Source organism: Rhinocladiella mackenziei (genome assembly GCF_000835555.1).
Source record: "Rhinocladiella mackenziei CBS 650.93 unplaced genomic scaffold supercont1.2, whole genome shotgun sequence".
NCBI classification, from domain to species: Eukaryota; Fungi; Ascomycota; class Eurotiomycetes; order Chaetothyriales; family Herpotrichiellaceae; genus Rhinocladiella; species Rhinocladiella mackenziei.
The window spans coordinates 304,244-321,279 of NW_013550603.1; the positions used below are offsets into that span (position 1 = coordinate 304,244).

The window sequence follows — 17,036 nt, forward strand, 5'->3', positions numbered from 1 at the left end:
TTCTCGAACATGTCTCAAGTGCCAATTAACTTGCCCAGAGCTCCACCACTCGCTATAGGATGTCGAATAGCGTGCCTTGGAATGCAAGGAATAAGCGAAGTCATGGGCCGGCTTTATATTACATGGCATTCTTTTCTAGGAAATCCCTGGCCCACGCTCTTCCTTCCCTCATTCCTTTGCGTTAGACGACCTCGTCACGAAGGCGAACGTGTGGAGGATGGTTCTTACACGGGATTAAAGGAAGCGGCTCCCAGTCGTGGGAATTTTTGGAGTTCGCGAAAGTCATTCTTCTTGGATTAGAGTTGGGTCACTCTCGGCCGTAAGTGCACCAACAAGGCTCCCTCAAACCGGACTCGCACTTTGATGCTTATTTCGGTTATTCGCTTTGACTGTTCATGTATTTTGCTCGTGACAAGGTCGCCGATGGGTACAATGCTTACGTCCTTAGGAGGGAGAGCACGGACAGATTCAAATCGCGACGCCGATGTGGCTTCTATACGTTAGCCGGCATATAAACACAAAGGTATAGTTGTGGGATTGGATAATGATGTGAGAACATGCCATGGTAATTGGGGAACTCAGTTCATTGAATCGCTGCATCTCTTACATTGGCTTCCGCGCTATCAGAAGGCCATCCCTCCTTCGGTCCAGATACATCTCGGTCCACGATGGGCGCAACAACTACTGTGAAACCCACCCCTCCTTCACACTACAAGGACTGGCCAAATACTTGGGGCGTATGAAATAGCCTTTCTATTATTGAGTGTGTCTAACGCTTTGGAATCATAGTTTGATACTCATTACGAGGAGAGAACCCCAGTCGAGTTACGAATTGAAGGTACCATTCCAGCGTACGCCGCTGGCACCCTGTTCCGAACGGGTCTAGGACCGAGGACCTTTTCGACATCAAAAGATAATGAGTTCTGTGTCAATCATTGGTTCGACAACTTCTCACAAGTTCATCGCTTCCAAATCCATGCCCCCCAATCTGGTTCACCAGTTCGAGTCACTTACAATTCACGCTTAACCAGTGATGGACTGATTGAGAAGATTAAAAAGACCGGAAAACTCGATGGCTTTACATTCGCTGCCAAGTATGATCCGTGCAAATCTTTCTTCCAGAAAATCCAATCCGTTTTCCAACCAGCACCGCGCCCAGCACCGAACGAGGTCAATGTTGGAGTGACAATGTCTGTAAACTTTCCGGGTCTATCCAGCACTGGAGAGAAACTGGGTAATCACGATCAAGGAATGACTTTGTGCACCAAGACTGACGCCAATGTCTTCCAAATGCTTGACCCGGAAACGCTCGAGCCTGTTGGCGTCGCCTCGCAAAGCACGCTCCATCCTGATCTCAAGGGGGCCGGCAGTGGTGCTCATGCCAAATCGGATCCAATGACCGGCGACGTTTTCAACTACAATCTTGATTTTGGCCGGGCTGGCACATATAGAGTCTTTCGGGCTTCTGCATCCACCGGGAAGACCTCTATCTTGGCGAAATTCCATCACTCGGCCGCGTATCTACATTCGCTTTTCCTCACCGAGAATTATGTGGTGCTGTGTGTTTGGAATTCCTTCTACAAAGCTGGAGGTGCCTCGATCCTGTGGAATCGGAATCTCCTGGACGCTATGATGTGGGATGACAAACAACCAACGACGTGGTTTGTGGTTGACAAACGTCCAGCAGAAGAAGGTGGCAGAGGACTGATCGCCAAATATACATCCGATGCCTTCTACTCCTTCCATACAATCAACGCCTATGAGGAACCGTCGAGCACCAATGAAGGCTCTGTGGATATCGTGGCTGATTTAGCCGCCTACGAGAATATGGATGTCCTGGACCACTTCTATCTGGACAATCTGATCAGCAATTTACCTAAAGCACATGCATATGCGGAAGCTTTGACTCCGAGCGCACGCCCGGATTATCGGCGATACCGCCTGCCATGTATACCCTCGATTGCGAAGTCGGACGCTTTCAAGGCTGTCTTGGAGCACACCAGCAGCAAAGCAGATGCATTTGAGCTTCCGATCATCAACCCCAAAGTGGTCACAAAGAAGCACCGGTATATGTACGGCATTAGCGACACGGGAAAGTCTTCCTTTGTGGACGGACTGGTCAAGTATGACGCGGAAACTCATTCGACGTTGCGTTGGAGCCAGCATGGTCAGACGGCGGGCGAGCCGATTTTTGTGGCAGATCCTCAGTCTGACGACGAAGATGGTGGCGTTCTTCTGTCCGTCGTACTCGATGGTCCAGGCGGCAAAAGTTTTCTTCTGATTCTGGATGCGAAGACGATGGAGGAGGTTGGACGGGCACATGTTGACGGTGTCATCGGCTTTGGGTTCCACGGGCTTCACGTGAAGTCTCAAGAGCCTGTTGGACGACTCAATGGTCTTCATTTATGATCTCTGGTTGATTTGGGAGGGACGGAGCTTGGTCTCGCAAGGTGCATGCCGTCCTAGTTAGTAGAGAGCATCACTGTGATTGGTGGCGGATAAAACCGCCGATGGTGTGGAATCAGTCCACAAAAGTCTGATTCCAATTCCCCTGGCCTTTTTACGTGCCTCGGATGTTAAAACGGCTGATCGATCATGACGTTGGTGCTACCGTTGGGGCTCGATCTTTTTTTTTGGGGGGTGCCCTGAGGCATACATACATTTCGCCTTCAAATCATTTCGCACCACTTTGAGCTTTTTCACTGGTCACCATCCGCCTCAAAACCTGGTCTGCCAGGACGTGTACATGCGATGACTTTATTCTAGCACTTCCAGTCCTTTGTTTATTTGGTTAACACACTCCTTCTGCCACAATACCAGGGCCTGCGCGATCTGCTTCCCTCACGCGACCACCTACCCACCGTTGATTTTGGACGACCGCGTACTCTCTTCTGAATCAGCACCATGTCAGTGTCCGAGACTCTCGACTGGCTCGGTTTGAGCAAGACTGTCCCGAGAGTCAAGGTCACTACGCTGCCTGCGTCGTTCTTCAAGTTCCCTCCCTCATCCGAACCGACAACTCTGCCTCCTCCATCAGACCATCCAACGCTCGCGCACCCATTTACGATCCCTTCCAGCCTCTACAATGGCCTCCTCTCGCCCAATGTACCCATCACAATTGCCTTGGTTTACATGACGTTTGTCACTTTCATGAACTCGGTGAATGCGAACCGCAAATACAAGCCCTGGGCATTTAGCAGAACACGAGTCTTCAAACTCCTGGTCATACTCCATAATGTCTTTCTGGCGACGTACTCTGCATGGACATGTGTCGGGATGATAAACGCCTTAAACTTGTGTCTACCAGAATGGAACGAAGAGACGAGCATCGCGGCAACAGTGGATGCGCTGTGCAAGATGCATGGACCTCGAGGACCTGGAAATGCTGCGACTTACAACACGACTACGAGTGCCTGGACCATGACGAATCGTCTATTTCACCTTGCCGCAGACGGTCTTACGCCTGAGAGCACAGATGTGGGCAGGATCTGGAATGAAGGATTGGCATTCTATGGCTGGCTCTTTTACCTATCCAAATTCTATGAGGTGATAGATACATGTATCATCCTGGCGAAAGGGAAGAAGAGCAGCTTGTTGCAAACATACCACCATGCGGGAGCCATGTTATGCATGTGGGCAGGAATCAGATATATGTCCCCTCCTATTTGGATGTTTGTCCTTGTGAACTCCGGCATCCACGCCATCATGGTAAGTCGAAAAGCACTCCCGTCATGATACACTGCTAAAATAGACATAGTACACCTTTTACCTCTTCTCTGCGCTGGGCATTCGAGTGCCGAAATGGTTCAAGCAATCCTTGACGACTCTTCAGATCGCCCAGTTTGTGGTCGGAGCTACTTATGCCTTTTCACATCTCTTCGTCGCCTATCAAATCCCGGTTAGTGTGCCTTACCTTTACGACCTTGGAGGAGTGGCTTCGAAGGCCGTGCCAAGTGCGCCAACCGATATCTCCTCCGTCGCGTCCACAGCAATGTCCATAGCATCCGCAGGTATAGGCGCCTGGTTGAAGAAGGCTGCTCTGCGTGCCGCCGGCCATGAGGGTCTTGCCGCAAACGTTGTCAACGAGGAAGGTCGCCCGTTCGGAAATGATGCCGTTCGCATTGTTGAACAGCTGATTGCTAGGGAAGAAACAAGATACAAGGATGAATTGCGATGGGTGAACTGCCTGGATACAAGTGGTCAAGTGTTTGCTATCCTGCTCAACTGCATGTACCTTGCACCTCTGACCTGGTTGTTCGTACAATTCTTCATCACTTCTTACCTGAAGCGAATGGAGAGGAGGCGGAGCAGCACTGCCAGCGAGAGAGCTATTCTGGCCCGGAAAAGTCTCCAAGATGCGTCCAAGGAACTCGCCCAGAGCCTGACGGATGTCGTGGAACAAATGCACCGAACATCCGAGGACATTGGAGAAGATGCTGTGACCGTCGATGGAGAAGAAGTCAAGAAAGAATTGAAAGAGGCTGCAGAACAAGCAAAAATCAACACCAAGCGAGGGTTGGAAAAGATGCAGCAGACTCTGTCAAGGGTTGACCCCCAAAAGGTTAAAGAGGAGGTTCAGCGAGATGTGGAGAAGGTCAGGAAGAATTTACAAGAGACCGTCGATAAAGCGAAAGTTGCGGCAACTGGAAAAGCTGATGACGAGACCAAAGAGGAGATAAAATCTGAGGTGCAATCGGCAAAGGAGAGCACTGCCAAAGCTGTTGAAATGGCTATGCGGAACGTCAAGTCTGCGGCTGAGACGGCCAAAGAGGAAATAACAAGTATTCCTAGCGAGGAGACTACGGAAAAGGTCGAGTCTGCGGCTGACAACACCACATCGAGTGCTGCAGAAGTGAAAGATGAAGTGATCGAGACAGCCGAGAAAACAGCCGACGAACCCGACGAACCCGACGAACCTGCAGCAGCTGCAACCGAGTCAGTAAATGGTACAGTCGAGGATGTGAAGGAAAAAGAAGAGGAATCAACAACTGAAGCAGTTAAAGACGAAAAGTCCCCAAACGAAAATGGCACCGGCGCCGAAGAGGTGACCGGTCAGCCAGAGGTAGAGACAGTGACGGACAGCGAGGAGAATAAAGAGAAGAAACAGGAGGGGCAAGAGGGGCAGGAGGGGCAAGAGGAACAGGAGAAACAGGAGAAACAGGAGGAGCAGGAGCAGGAGGAGCAGGAGGAGCAAGAGGAGGAACAGGAGGAGGAACAGGAGGAGCAAGAGGAGAAACAGGAGGAGAAACAGGAGGAGGCACAGGAGGAACAGGAGGAACAGGAGAGACAGGAGGAGCAGGAGAAACAGGAGAAGCAGGAGAAACAGGAGGAGGAACAGCAGGAACAGGAGGAACAGGAGGGGCAGGAGAGACAGGAGAAGCAGGAGGAACAGGAGGAACAGCAGGAACAGCAGGAACAGCAGGAGCAGGAGGAAGATAAGATCGTTGGTGAGAATCAGGATGTGAGAGACGAGGATATCAAAGTTGATGAGGGCAAAACAGACGAAGAGAATAAGAAAGAAGAGGATGACAAGACAAGTGTGGACACGAAGAGGGCAAATTCTACTAACGCTGCGAAAGAGTGAGACGTCGCTTTAAAATACGATGTGCTCGGATCACCATTGCATCTATCCGTCCCCCGGATCTAAGACAAGAACCACTCAACCGAACGAAACATTGTATATACCCTATCCGCTCGAGAGTTGTCGGACCTAGCGAGTCGAATTGAATCGAGTCGAAGCCGAGCAAACCAAATCGGGCATTGAAATCAAATTTCATTGGTCCTACAAGGGACCGACATGCGATCAGAGAGGATATACTAATTCTATATATATTCCCCGCTTTCCTGCAGCGCAACCAGAGTGTCTGCTCGTCACCCGGTCGTGGGAGGAGGCTTTAGCTTTCTGCGTTTCTAATACTCCATTGTACGGGATTTGAATGGGGCTAGGTGTTGGTTGGGTGGCTGGGGATGCGTTGTCCTCTCCTAGTAATACTAAGGGATGGATGGGAATTGGAAGACCAAAAGCACTTTGGTTGAAGGTAATGGGATAGGAACATGTCCTAGATATCATTGGCAACCGAGAGCCGAAATAATGAGGGAGCGCTAGCTCAACCAATCGGTCTTCATTCGATGATGGTCTAAATATCTCTGGTTACCAGGGCTAGCAACGTCTCTTTGACTAAGTCGACAAATCCTCGATATCTGATCATGATGTCTTTCTGTAGGCACTCAATCTCTTCTCTCCTCTGTAACCAGATCTTCGTCTCGCCAATATTGCAAGGAGAATGAACGTATACACTCGCAGCCCGGCTGGCTTATTTCTCGTCGTATCGGAACTGCCAAAATGCTTCAGTAAAACAAAATCATCCCCTTGTGGAAGATAAACTGTTGGTACCTGCTGTGGGACATATTTCAGGAGATTCGGAGCGCCGGAATGCGCGGACCACCCACCATCAACGACGAGAGCTATATGCGCGAACGACATCAGTGTCTGTTCCCTCGTGAAGACTCACTGAACGCATGGTATTTTCTCTCAAGACTGAAGCTCCCATTCAGGAAGGGGTCGTGGGCTTACCTTGACCCGTCATATACGACGCGTCCTCTGAGGCAAGAAACAACGCTGTTTGCGCGACTTCTTTGGGATCCCCACCGCGGCCCTGCGGAATACTGTCCTCAACGACCTTAACAAGTTCGCCCAATCCCTCCGTCATCGGGGTCGGCATATAGCCCGGGCAAATCGCGTTAATGCGAATATTATCCTTTGCATGATCGAGCGCCATAGTGCGCATAAGATTGAGCATTCCAGCCTTACTCGCCGAGTACGACGCCAGCCCATACTCGCCAGCCAGGGCGCTGGAGCTGGCTGTGGCGACAATGACGCCTTTGCCTTGCTTCTGCATTTGAGGGATTGCGATGCGCGCGAGGTAAAATAGCGAGCATAGGTTCGTGTTGATGATCTGCTGGAAGAGCGCGAGGTCGTGATACGGCACTGTCGTCATGGGTGCCGGTCGTGCTGCGTTGTGGAACAAGACGTCTAGGCGTCCCAGTTTCTCGACGCATGTGTTGATTGCAGCTTCGCAGTCTTCGGGCTTCGAGACGTCGCCGCGGAAGAAGTGCGCTTTGTCTCCGGGAAGTTGTGACAAGACAGATTTCTCATCGAGGTCCATGATGAAGACAGTGCCGCCTTCTGAGACGAAGAGGTCGCACGCGGCGGCGCCTAGGCCGGATGCTCCGCCTGTGACGAGGATGATTTTGTTCTCGAACCTTGGGCCTGGCATATTTTTCAGTCGTTGGTTCAGAGGGCTGCTATTCTCAGGAACGAAGATGTACAAATAGGTTGTGCTGGATCGTAGCAGATAAGGGTATCTTAATCGACCCCAGGCTCAATACATAGGTATTTAGCTGTTCCAGAAGTGATATCAAGTGGAGGCAGTTGGTGACTGGCGACCGAGAGTCGGTCGAAACACATAGTGATGCCGGTGACAATGCCAACGCACACTCGATGTCATTGGTGACAGCCACGATGGAAACAAACTAACGCAGGTCCATCGATAAGACGTATAGTAAAGTCATCACCTACAATAGCATTTACCTTCACCTGTAGGAACAAGATTTCTAGCTTCGCTGTTTGCAGAGTAGACTGCATTCGTGCCACGTAACACGGGGACCCACAATGGTCGAACTCTCTCCCGTCATGTCGATCGGAAGAATATAAACAGGGCATCAGTAGGGATGAGACCATAGTGATCCATCGAAATCGGAGTTGGAAACAATGTCCGTCGACACACAGGTTGAGAGTGAGAGATCTGATGAAATATCCAGGGGTGGTAAAAAGAGCCAATCAGTTTAGCCTGACTCAGCCTTGCTATTCACGTGACTGATCTAAATGTCCCTTGCCGACAAATCGGCTCCGCAATCAGGATTCTGTCGGTCGTCATTCTGTTTTGTGGTAAAATTAAATTGAGAGAGAGCCTTAGAGCTTCATATATTGGCCAGACCTTCTAACTTGCAGCGTGAAGATCAGTCCGAACATGCTCAGAATACATTTACATATTCCCAGTAAATCCCGCAGTGCGCCCCGCTCGTGACACCTTGAGCTCTCATTTCCTACCGATATGGCGTGTGCTTATGTGTGTCTCTGAACGGCCCGATAGGACTTGTCAGTCTCTTGACATGTCTCCCTTCTCTCACCTCGCCTTCCACCCCGCCAAAAGCCCAATATCTCCCGGACGCGATCGGACATTGTGGGCTTCGACTTCTGGATGAATGGACAAGACGTTATTTCCCTGCTGCCAGATGAATGAGCGCATGAAGGAACAGGTCGTCCACTACGGATGATTTTGTTTGGTCCGGTCGCATGCTAGAGCCGGTTTTCAAACACGAGTGTGGTTCACGCAGGTCCCTCAGCGGCGACGGTGCCGTCAATGTTGAAAGGAGCGATGGCGCCGATGCGACTGCTAGGGAAGACACGAGTGTCTCCATTGTCTGCCGTGATATCTGTCAGGAACCACATGATGTCGAGTCCGGAAGAAAACACTACGGGCAGGAGGCTATATGCCAACGCGGTCTGTGTGAAGGATCATTGGAGCGTTTCCTGGGCGGGCGATGTTGGCGCTGTAGCTGTGGAGCGACAGGTTTTGGCCCAGACTTTCAGGGACGATTTCATCGATCAACGGATGTTCCGGGAGGTTGAGAAACTCTTGCCCTTTGTTGATCAAAGTCCCAATTCGTTGGTTGGTGCGGTAGGGCCCCCAAGAATCTCAACCTGTTCTTTGCTGAGAGCGTCCTTGACGAGGCCATATCCAGACCCTCTCATGTCTCGCCTGACTTGATCAATATCTTCTATAGGTACCGGCAGTCCGGAACCAGATTGAGGTGACTGGATGGACAGGGTCGACAGGACATAGGGAATCAGCATATCTGACGGCAACCTTGATGTCTCCGTTAGGAAGAGTGTTCTCGTCAAAAACCCATCTTTGAAAAGTGGACTGCCGTTTGCACTCTCCCAAATAAGAGCGAAAATGGTGGGCTTTCATACTTCATCTCCTCCAGGTCTCTTTGAGATGACCTTGGTTCAAGGGTGCAGCAGGAGTAAATCTTTGCATCATCATCAATCTCGCGATTTTGGATGGGCTCTAGATCATCCTCCTTGTGTAGTCAGGTTTGGCCGGCTTGGGTATTTGAATAATATATCCCGGAAATGGTAATATTGATGTGAATCGAGGCTTTCTGACACGTACACTGGGAAGCAGATGAATTCAGATCGGCCCGAGGAGTTGAAATCCTGACCCACGGCCCAGTTGGAACTCTCCGCGGGGTGTGGTCGATTATTGAAGTGATCTCGCGGGGACCCCACTACTCGCCCAAAGTTGCAGAGACCTGACTACGTCCAGAACGAGTCAGGAACATGAGCTTGTAAAAGATCGCTGGTGGGTAGACTGGAGTAATATCTGGTCCGCATGAAGATTTCTGCTCCAAGTGATTAGTCCGAGTAGATCGATTCCTATCAACTGATTCTTCATGTCAGAATGGTAAAAACGGCAATTGTCACTGGTGGTGCGACAGGGATAGGGTTGGGGATTGTGCGACATCTGCTCAAGAAAGACTGGCGTGTAATCATCGCAAGCAGTCAGTACAAGAATTGGGAAAATACATCATCGACATTAGATGCTTCACGAACCACGTTCTTCCAAACTGATGTGACCTCCTGGGACTCCAATCTCGAGCTTTTTCGAAGCGCCCACAAATGGTCAGGAGGACGGATTGACCTGTTTGTTGCAAACGCCGGAATCTCGGATCTAGATTCCTTGATGGGACAGACGGACCTCGACAAGGATCCAGAGCAACCCAACATGCGGCCAACAGATGTCAATCTCACCAGTGTGATGTGGCAGTTGAAGCTTTTCATCCATTACTCGCGGAAAACGCAACGGGATACCGGCACCGATGAAAGTCGCTTCAATCCTAAGATGATTATCACAGGGTCTCTTGCATCAATTTACGCGTTCGCTCCCTGTGTCCAATATGCGGCCTCAAAACATGGTCTGGTCGGGCTCGTCAGGTCGATAGGGCCTCAACTGTTGCGAACAGATAATATAGCACTCAATATGACCTGTCCGTCATTCATTCCCACTCCTCTATCCCCGAAGGGGTTAAAAGAGGTGTGGCCGCAGCATTGGATCACGAAAGTCGACATTGTTTGTCGAGCTGTCGACGAGCTCAGCGACGAGAAAGGCCGAGTGGTGCAGGACGGGAAGAGTGATGGCACGGATGGGCAGATCAAGGCTGGTGAGGTCGTGGAATGCGCATTGGACAATTTGTGGTATCGGGAATCGACACAGTACCCGGACGAGAGTGAAAAGTTCCTGATCGAGGACGCGAACAAGATGGATGGATTGTGGGCGCAAGCCCTTGCCGGCAAATTTGCGCACCTCGTAAAGACAGGACCGTAGCATAGATGGAGAAGGCCGGAGGCAGAGAATTCCAAGATAAGCTGGAATGCAACGTCAATGACCAGCAAGGGTATGTAGTATTGACAGGAGGACCTCTCTGGAGCCCTTTGTAAGGCTGTGAGATGGGAGGGGAGATTGTTTCGGTTAGCATCGGTATGTAACAAGGCTGCACGCTCGCCATACCTGCCTTGTTCTCTGGCATTGACCGCCGAAGTCGCAATGGTTCTGATTCACTACAATGTTTTCCACTCAACAGAACCTCACCGTCTTGCAGCAGACTTGTTCGTGACCCTCTCGCATCCCATCGGCCGCCGTGGCCTGCCATGTCTGCGTCACTGCCAGGCAGTCGCGACTTACCGGCATCTCAGTATGACCTCTCTACTTATTGGGGCCGTGTCAAGCAATCGGCACAGATAGCAGACCCGAGGTGAGGAAGAGCAGACAATGACATGACAATTTTCGATATGGCTGGCGATCGATTACGCGGTAGACTAGTGCTGAAGGTACAGCGATATACCGCAGCCAACACACGCCTAGCAACATCGGAAAGCACAGCATAGGCTAACCTCCTGACTTATAGAACATTATTCGTTTCCACCTCCGGCCTTGAAAATGCGAAGAAACTGGTAACATCGTACAAGACGGGGGAAGCAAGAGTGATGACACCAGAGATATGGGAGGCAAAGAAAATTGTAGACTCTACCCTTCATCCTGGTATGAATGCGGCTTTGGACTACGGACTCGCATGTACCGGGCTGTGGGTAACTGACAAAATCTAGATACTGGAGAGCCAGTTTTCCTCCCTTTCCGCATGTCATGCTTCGTCATCTCAAATCTTGTCGTGACGGCAGGCATGCTCACACCAAACATGACTGTATGGTTGTCCAATCAAGCCCCCGTTGACAAAGATGCTTACTGATGTTGTCAGACAACGGGCACAGTGGCATGGCAAATCATCAACCAATCCCTCAACGTGGCAATTAACAGCGCGAACGCCAACAAATCCTCCCCATTATCCACAAAGACTCTAATCCAGAGCTACGTTCTCGCCGTATCAGCATCCTGCTCCGTCGCTGTAGGGCTAAATTCTATTGTGCCCCGGCTCAAGCGTGTCTCGCCCAACATCAAACTAATCTTGAGCCGCTTGGTCCCGTTCGCTGCGGTCGCTTCTGCGGGTGCTCTGAACGTCTTCCTAATGCGAGGCGAAGAGATCCGTCGGGGCATCGATATCTTCCCCGTTCAATCCGAAGCTGAAAAATCCGAGCGCGAAAAAACCGGAAAGGAAGTCCCCAGCTTAGGAAAATCGCGCAAAGCCGCTGTTTTGGCTGTGGGCGAAACTGCCATCTCGCGAGTTCTGAATGCGACGCCCATCATGGTCATTCCGCCACTCGCCCTCGTCCGACTGCAAAAAACGGAGTGGATGAAGCAACGGCCTAAGATGGTCCTGCCCGTCAATCTCGGTCTAATTCTCACAACGAGTATTTTCGCACTACCACTGGCATTGGCAGCGTTTCCACAACGGCAGGCTGTCGGTGCGAGAAGCCTCGAGAGAGAGTTCTGGGACAAAGGTGGAGAGGGTGGTCTGGTCGAGTTCAACCGTGGAATTTAAGGTAACGTGGCTCCCGTTGGACATCTCCCGTTCCCTGTGGCTTCGAAGACATGCGAGATGAGTTCCAAGATAACCTAGACGCAGCCTTGGGGGGAATGGCGGTGTAGTTCTTTGTGCGATTCTTTTCGCTACCCAGCAGTCCGTAAACGATGGCACTTCGACTGTATCAGATATCTTCTGACGATTTTCCTATGATCATTGTTCCTTCCGAAGAAGCTCTTTGACGAACAGAGTGAAGCACGACCTAGAGATTCTCTCGGTTGCTTTAGCTCGCGGACCATTACAAAATTCCATGTCTGCAGAGGCCGTGGCCGAGCAGTCTCCTTTGCCTTCCTGATACGAATGTCATTTGCCTCGGTAGGGCAAGCCCCCCCGGGGTCGCTCTATTGAGGGATCCAGAACTCAATCCATCTGTCAGCGAACTAACACCCAAATATCCTCCCAAAACTCCGAGACTCGTGGCACTCGAGAAGCCGATACGAAATGACGTCTCCAGTGACACCCTGACTTCGCTACAACATGAATTTGACTCGGCACCGTGCTCTAGGGTCGGAGTTTGTTGGCCACCAAGGCCGTCTCCAGGACATAACAAGGACAATTATAAGCCCGGATCGGTGAATCTGGGGTCTGAGTTTCTCACTCCTCTTCCCTCCCTCCAACAAATACCCAAAATAAAGATTGCGGTGGAAGGCGTCCCTGTACTGTACTCTCAGCTTTTCCATGATGACAATGCTTTCGCCTTCAAGAGTCTCAATCCTGACTTGGTTGGTGTCTCTAGTACATTCGATCTTTTAATTTTCCAGCTCACATCTTCGGGAATAAGGAAGGACCCTGATCATGTCATACTATCTCAGCCTCGTACATGTCGTCACCAAACATCTCAACGTCGTAACAGGTTCCATTAATAATATCATCAGCAACCATAAAAGACGAAGCTGAGCGACAAAAGGCACTCGTCGAGGACGATGGGCCCGAATAACCTCGGAGGACAGAAAGTGGCGAAACCGCCTGTCACAAATGGCTTTTCGAACGGGCGGGCGATGCGCATCAAAGAATTAGAGCAAAGACCTGACTCCAGGCCAACATCAGAAACGGAACGAATTTCCAAGTAAGAGGATCGCGATGCATCCCTTGCCAGCCGATTGTTTGAATGCCAGAAGAAGTTCGAGAGCCCCTAGGTTATCATAAAGGCCCTATCCGACTCCACCGCAGAGACTTTCGAGATGGTGCTAAGTCAGGATTTTGAATTCCGGGAGGAGACAGTCTTGACGGCAAGACCAAGTTAACTGATAGCGGAATTGAAAGGTGAACAAAATTAAGAACAAAGATTCGAACGAAAATGAAGGCATAGAGGTCCCTGGACTGATTAGTGCACCCTCGTCTGCCTCTGAAGCCTCGCATGACGAGGACCCTGAGCCTTTTACTTCAACCTCGACGGTCGACTCTGTTGGCATGGGAAGCATCGTTATCCCCAATGGGACATTCGAAAGCAGCCATCAACCAGACCAAGAGTTAGCGATCACACTCAATTAGACAGATTACGACGAGATTTCGGAGGATTTATGGCGAGTTGTGGGTCAGTAATGGCCTATGGTCCATATGGACACATCGCCGTCACTTATCTGCTTATCATGGCCAACAATGGCTGCATGGCACACTTATACTAGGGGCACATAACTCGTCGGAAGCCTGATAGCATGACGACTGAATCCCACTCCAGAACTATACGCGTCCATCGATCCGGCTTTTCGGCCCACCAAACTCCAGATGGCCGTGTCACATCCAGCCAATATTGATCGGACACCGTACGCAACACTACGTGACAAGCTCATCATCTATCATTCTGCTAACCCGAATCTAGATGACCTAATTTGTGAGGCTGGAAATGCTTAACGTTATGGAAGTCGATCTATCCAGGTTGATTGTCGGCATCCGGGGGGCTATGTTGGAGTTTGGGGCCTAGTTACGTTCACCGCACCCGAAGCAACAAATGGAGTGAGAATTCACCAGGGACTATTGATGATTTTGACGAAGAGATATAAAACATTCCAGCAAAGGCTTTACCAGCACCTAGCGCAAGTACTCTCTTTGGAATCGAATCGCTCGTGTTTGAAATATTAGGGGACGCAAAAGGATGCCAGCAATTTCCTTCGGGATCCGCTGTTCGAGAACTTTGTGATCCCGAGGTCCAGGTCCCGGCACGTGGAGTACCTTTGCGACCTGGTAGTCGCAAGCTGACCACAACACCGCCACCATTGGACTGTGGAGTACTGGGTCGGATATAAAAAGTTGTCCTCGTGGTCACTCTCCTTGCTTTCGGCAATGATTACAGCAAACTAGGCTTATTTGGTTCATGTCAAACATCTTGAGTTGAAACAGGAAGTGGCAAGTATTTTGAGTGAGCTTGAAGCCTGGGAAGAGAATGGGCCCATGGGTCGAACGGTGACGGAAGAGGCGGACAGTTGATCGAATGTCTGGTCTAAAGATCCACTTGGTTAACCTCGACTTCTCATCTCTATACTCCATTTCTAGCATTCCTGTCACCGAACATGGACAAGCTCCCCCTGCAATGGATGTGTAAAGCATTGTAATTATATGGATCTTCGTTTAGAAAGAGGTTATTTCAGCCAATTACATTGCCGCAATTTGCTTGTTTCACTGCCAAGGATCGGTCTTTATCTTTCTGGGAGGCCGATATCTCAGATTCACGCGAAACCTTTGGCCTCGTGAGTCGACTAATTCACCTTGTACCCTTCCTCCTAGTCCCATTCCGACAAGACCTCCTCAATCCGTCGCCCGTCATGCCTGCAAAGCAAGCACTCTCCGACGATGGTTCCATTGACTCCCAACTGGAGTGGGAATTGGAGGAGGGAATTCCGCAAGTCGATGACCCATTCATTGAGAAGTACATGGCTGGCCGACAGGCGTTGATTGAGCAAGAAAAGAAGCAGCGTCATGATCGTGCCTTCAAGCAATCAATGTCTCCTATGGCCAAGCAGGCCGCAAAGATCATGGCATCTATCCGTCGTCGGGAGTTGAAATCCGTGTGGACGTCTGACTTTGAGGAAAGCCTGGCCGAGAAGAATGGCGGCAACTTGTATCCTGGCATGATGTTCACGCTGGCAAGAGACCGCATAGAAGGTACGGAACTTTGGAAAATCATAGAGAGAATGCCAAAGGGCGCTTTGCTTCATGCTCATATGGACGCGATGATCGATATTGATTGGTTGATTGACCAGGCCCTCGCCGAGCGGGCATTTTGCATCCTGGCACCGGAAGCTCTCAGTGACAAGGAGAAGAGAACGACGGGCCTTTTGCAGTTCAGATACTATCCGGATGAGGAGATCAAGAGGCAAAAGAGCCCCGGCAATATTTGGACCAGCAGTTACACGCCCAACACGCCGGTGCCTATCAGAGAAGCGCAGCGGACATTCCCGGATGACGACCTGACATTTAAGAAATGGCTAACCGGCAGATGCACTATTACTGCTGAAGAGTCGCTGTGCCATCACCATGGTCTGGATGCCATTTGGAGAAAGTTCCAGAGTACCTTCATGGTCATTAGCTGGATGCTCTTTTACGAACCTATCTTCCGACGTGCCGTCCAACGACTACTTGGGCAGCTGGCAAACGATGGAATCAGCTATGTTGATTTCAGAGTGGCCTTCAAATTCGAATTTCGCCAGAAAGGCCAAACAAATGGACAAGTCGGCAAATTTGACAACTTCTTTACCGTGTTAGGCGAGGAGATCGAGAAGTTCAAGCAGTCGCCAGCGGGAAAGAATTTCACGGGAGCACGCATGATCTGGACCGTCATCAGGAAGATGGACAACCGCACCCTTGCAGACTCCATGAAAGAGTGTATCAGAATGAAAAAGAAATTCCCTCACCTGATTTGCGGTTTCGATTTTGTGGCACAGGAGGATCAGGGCAGAACCCTGAAGGACCTCACTCCATTGATATTCTGGTTTAGGAAGAAATGCGCAGAAGGTGGCGTGGATCTCCCGTTCTTCTTCCATGCTGGTGAGTGCTTGGGCGACGGCGATAGCACGGACAACAATTTGTTTGATGCTATCCTGCTGGGGACTCGACGAATTGGCCACGGATACTCATTGTACAAGCACCCGCTCCTGATTGATATGGTCAAAGATAAGAAGATTCTGGTCGAAAGTTGCCCAATATCCAACGAAATCTTGCGGCTGTCAAGCTCGATCCTTTCGCACTCCCTGCCCGCACTTTTATCAAGAGGAGTACCTGTGTCATTGAACAATGACGATCCCGCCATCTTGGGTCATGGGAAGAACGGCTTGAGTCACGATTTTTGGCAGGCTTACATGGCGTTTGAGAATCTGGGTCTTGAGGGTCTCGGGACCATGGCCGAAAACTCCCTCAAATGGTGTGCCGTCGAAGACCAAAAGTCTGCCGACTGGACAAAAACTATCACCGAAGGTTATCTGGGCAAAGGAACTAAAGCCAAATTGCTTCGAGAGTGGCGATCGGAGTGGGAAAGGTGGTGTCAAGGGATCTGTCTCGAGTATCCGCTTGAAGCGGATGATGATGATGATGAAGAGGATGACGATGAGGACGAAGACGACTCTGAAGAGGAGGAAGATGAGGACGACGAGGATGAAGATTGAATTGGGATATGGTGAATTTGCCGGTTAGAAGGCCCCATCTTATTGGTGGCTGGTTCAGCTCACCAGAGCCACAGCCGTTGGTCGCCACCAGTGGGTCGATCGACTTCGCCGCTTAGAGGAAGCGATACTTTTAATAATGCCCAAGCTTTCTGAGACGAATATTCTTGTTAAATGCAGAGTCGAATCTGTGCGAAGCCTTACCGCACTCTGGAAAGGGGACGGGAGGTCTGGAGTGGGAAGAGAACTAGAATGGACCTGGTGATCGTACGATACGGCTATGCCTACAAGTATTGCTTGTTGCGAGCTGCTTGCTCGTGTGATGGATGGCCCCCCCCCCCC

At 50.5% G+C, this 17,036-nt stretch overlaps 7 protein-coding genes across 7 annotated transcripts; 5 read left to right on the plus strand and 2 right to left on the minus strand.

The window, feature by feature from the left end:
• Positions 1 to 668: 668 nt before the first annotated feature.
• Positions 669 to 2,409, plus strand: Z518_01918 (uncharacterized protein; the record flags this gene model as incomplete). The annotated part of the gene is made up of 2 exons (XM_013418947.1): positions 669 to 737; positions 790 to 2,409. The coding sequence occupies 2 exons, from the start codon at positions 669 to 671 to the stop codon at positions 2,407 to 2,409; spliced, it is 1,689 nt and encodes a 562-aa protein (XP_013274401.1).
• Positions 2,410 to 2,904: 495 nt separating this feature from the next.
• Positions 2,905 to 5,584, plus strand: Z518_01919 (uncharacterized protein; the record flags this gene model as incomplete). The annotated part of the gene is made up of 2 exons (XM_013418948.1): positions 2,905 to 3,708; positions 3,758 to 5,584. The coding sequence occupies 2 exons, from the start codon at positions 2,905 to 2,907 to the stop codon at positions 5,582 to 5,584; spliced, it is 2,631 nt and encodes an 876-aa protein (XP_013274402.1).
• Positions 5,585 to 6,314: 730 nt separating this feature from the next.
• On the minus strand, positions 6,315 to 7,277 carry Z518_01920 (uncharacterized protein; the record flags this gene model as incomplete). The annotated part of the gene is made up of 3 exons (XM_013418949.1): positions 6,315 to 6,335; positions 6,395 to 6,465; positions 6,575 to 7,277. The coding sequence occupies 3 exons, from the start codon at positions 7,275 to 7,277 to the stop codon at positions 6,315 to 6,317; spliced, it is 795 nt and encodes a 264-aa protein (XP_013274403.1).
• A 1,436-nt stretch (positions 7,278 to 8,713) lies between these two features.
• Positions 8,714 to 8,917, minus strand: Z518_01921 (uncharacterized protein; the record flags this gene model as incomplete). Its single annotated transcript, XM_013418950.1, has 1 exon — positions 8,714 to 8,917. One exon carries the CDS (start codon positions 8,915 to 8,917, stop codon positions 8,714 to 8,716), a length of 204 nt encoding a protein of 67 aa, XP_013274404.1.
• A 610-nt stretch (positions 8,918 to 9,527) lies between these two features.
• On the plus strand, positions 9,528 to 10,451 carry Z518_01922 (uncharacterized protein; the record flags this gene model as incomplete). Its single annotated transcript, XM_013418951.1, has 1 exon — positions 9,528 to 10,451. The coding sequence occupies one exon, from the start codon at positions 9,528 to 9,530 to the stop codon at positions 10,449 to 10,451; it is 924 nt and encodes a 307-aa protein (XP_013274405.1).
• A 323-nt stretch (positions 10,452 to 10,774) lies between these two features.
• On the plus strand, positions 10,775 to 12,060 carry Z518_01923 (uncharacterized protein; the record flags this gene model as incomplete). Its single annotated transcript, XM_013418952.1, has 4 exons — positions 10,775 to 10,878; positions 11,032 to 11,165; positions 11,231 to 11,325; positions 11,380 to 12,060. The coding sequence occupies 4 exons, from the start codon at positions 10,775 to 10,777 to the stop codon at positions 12,058 to 12,060; spliced, it is 1,014 nt and encodes a 337-aa protein (XP_013274406.1).
• A 2,801-nt stretch (positions 12,061 to 14,861) lies between these two features.
• Z518_01924 (uncharacterized protein) lies at positions 14,862 to 16,697 on the plus strand (the record flags this gene model as incomplete). Its single annotated transcript, XM_013418953.1, has 1 exon — positions 14,862 to 16,697. The coding sequence occupies one exon, from the start codon at positions 14,862 to 14,864 to the stop codon at positions 16,695 to 16,697; it is 1,836 nt and encodes a 611-aa protein (XP_013274407.1).
• Positions 16,698 to 17,036: the final 339 nt, after the last annotated feature.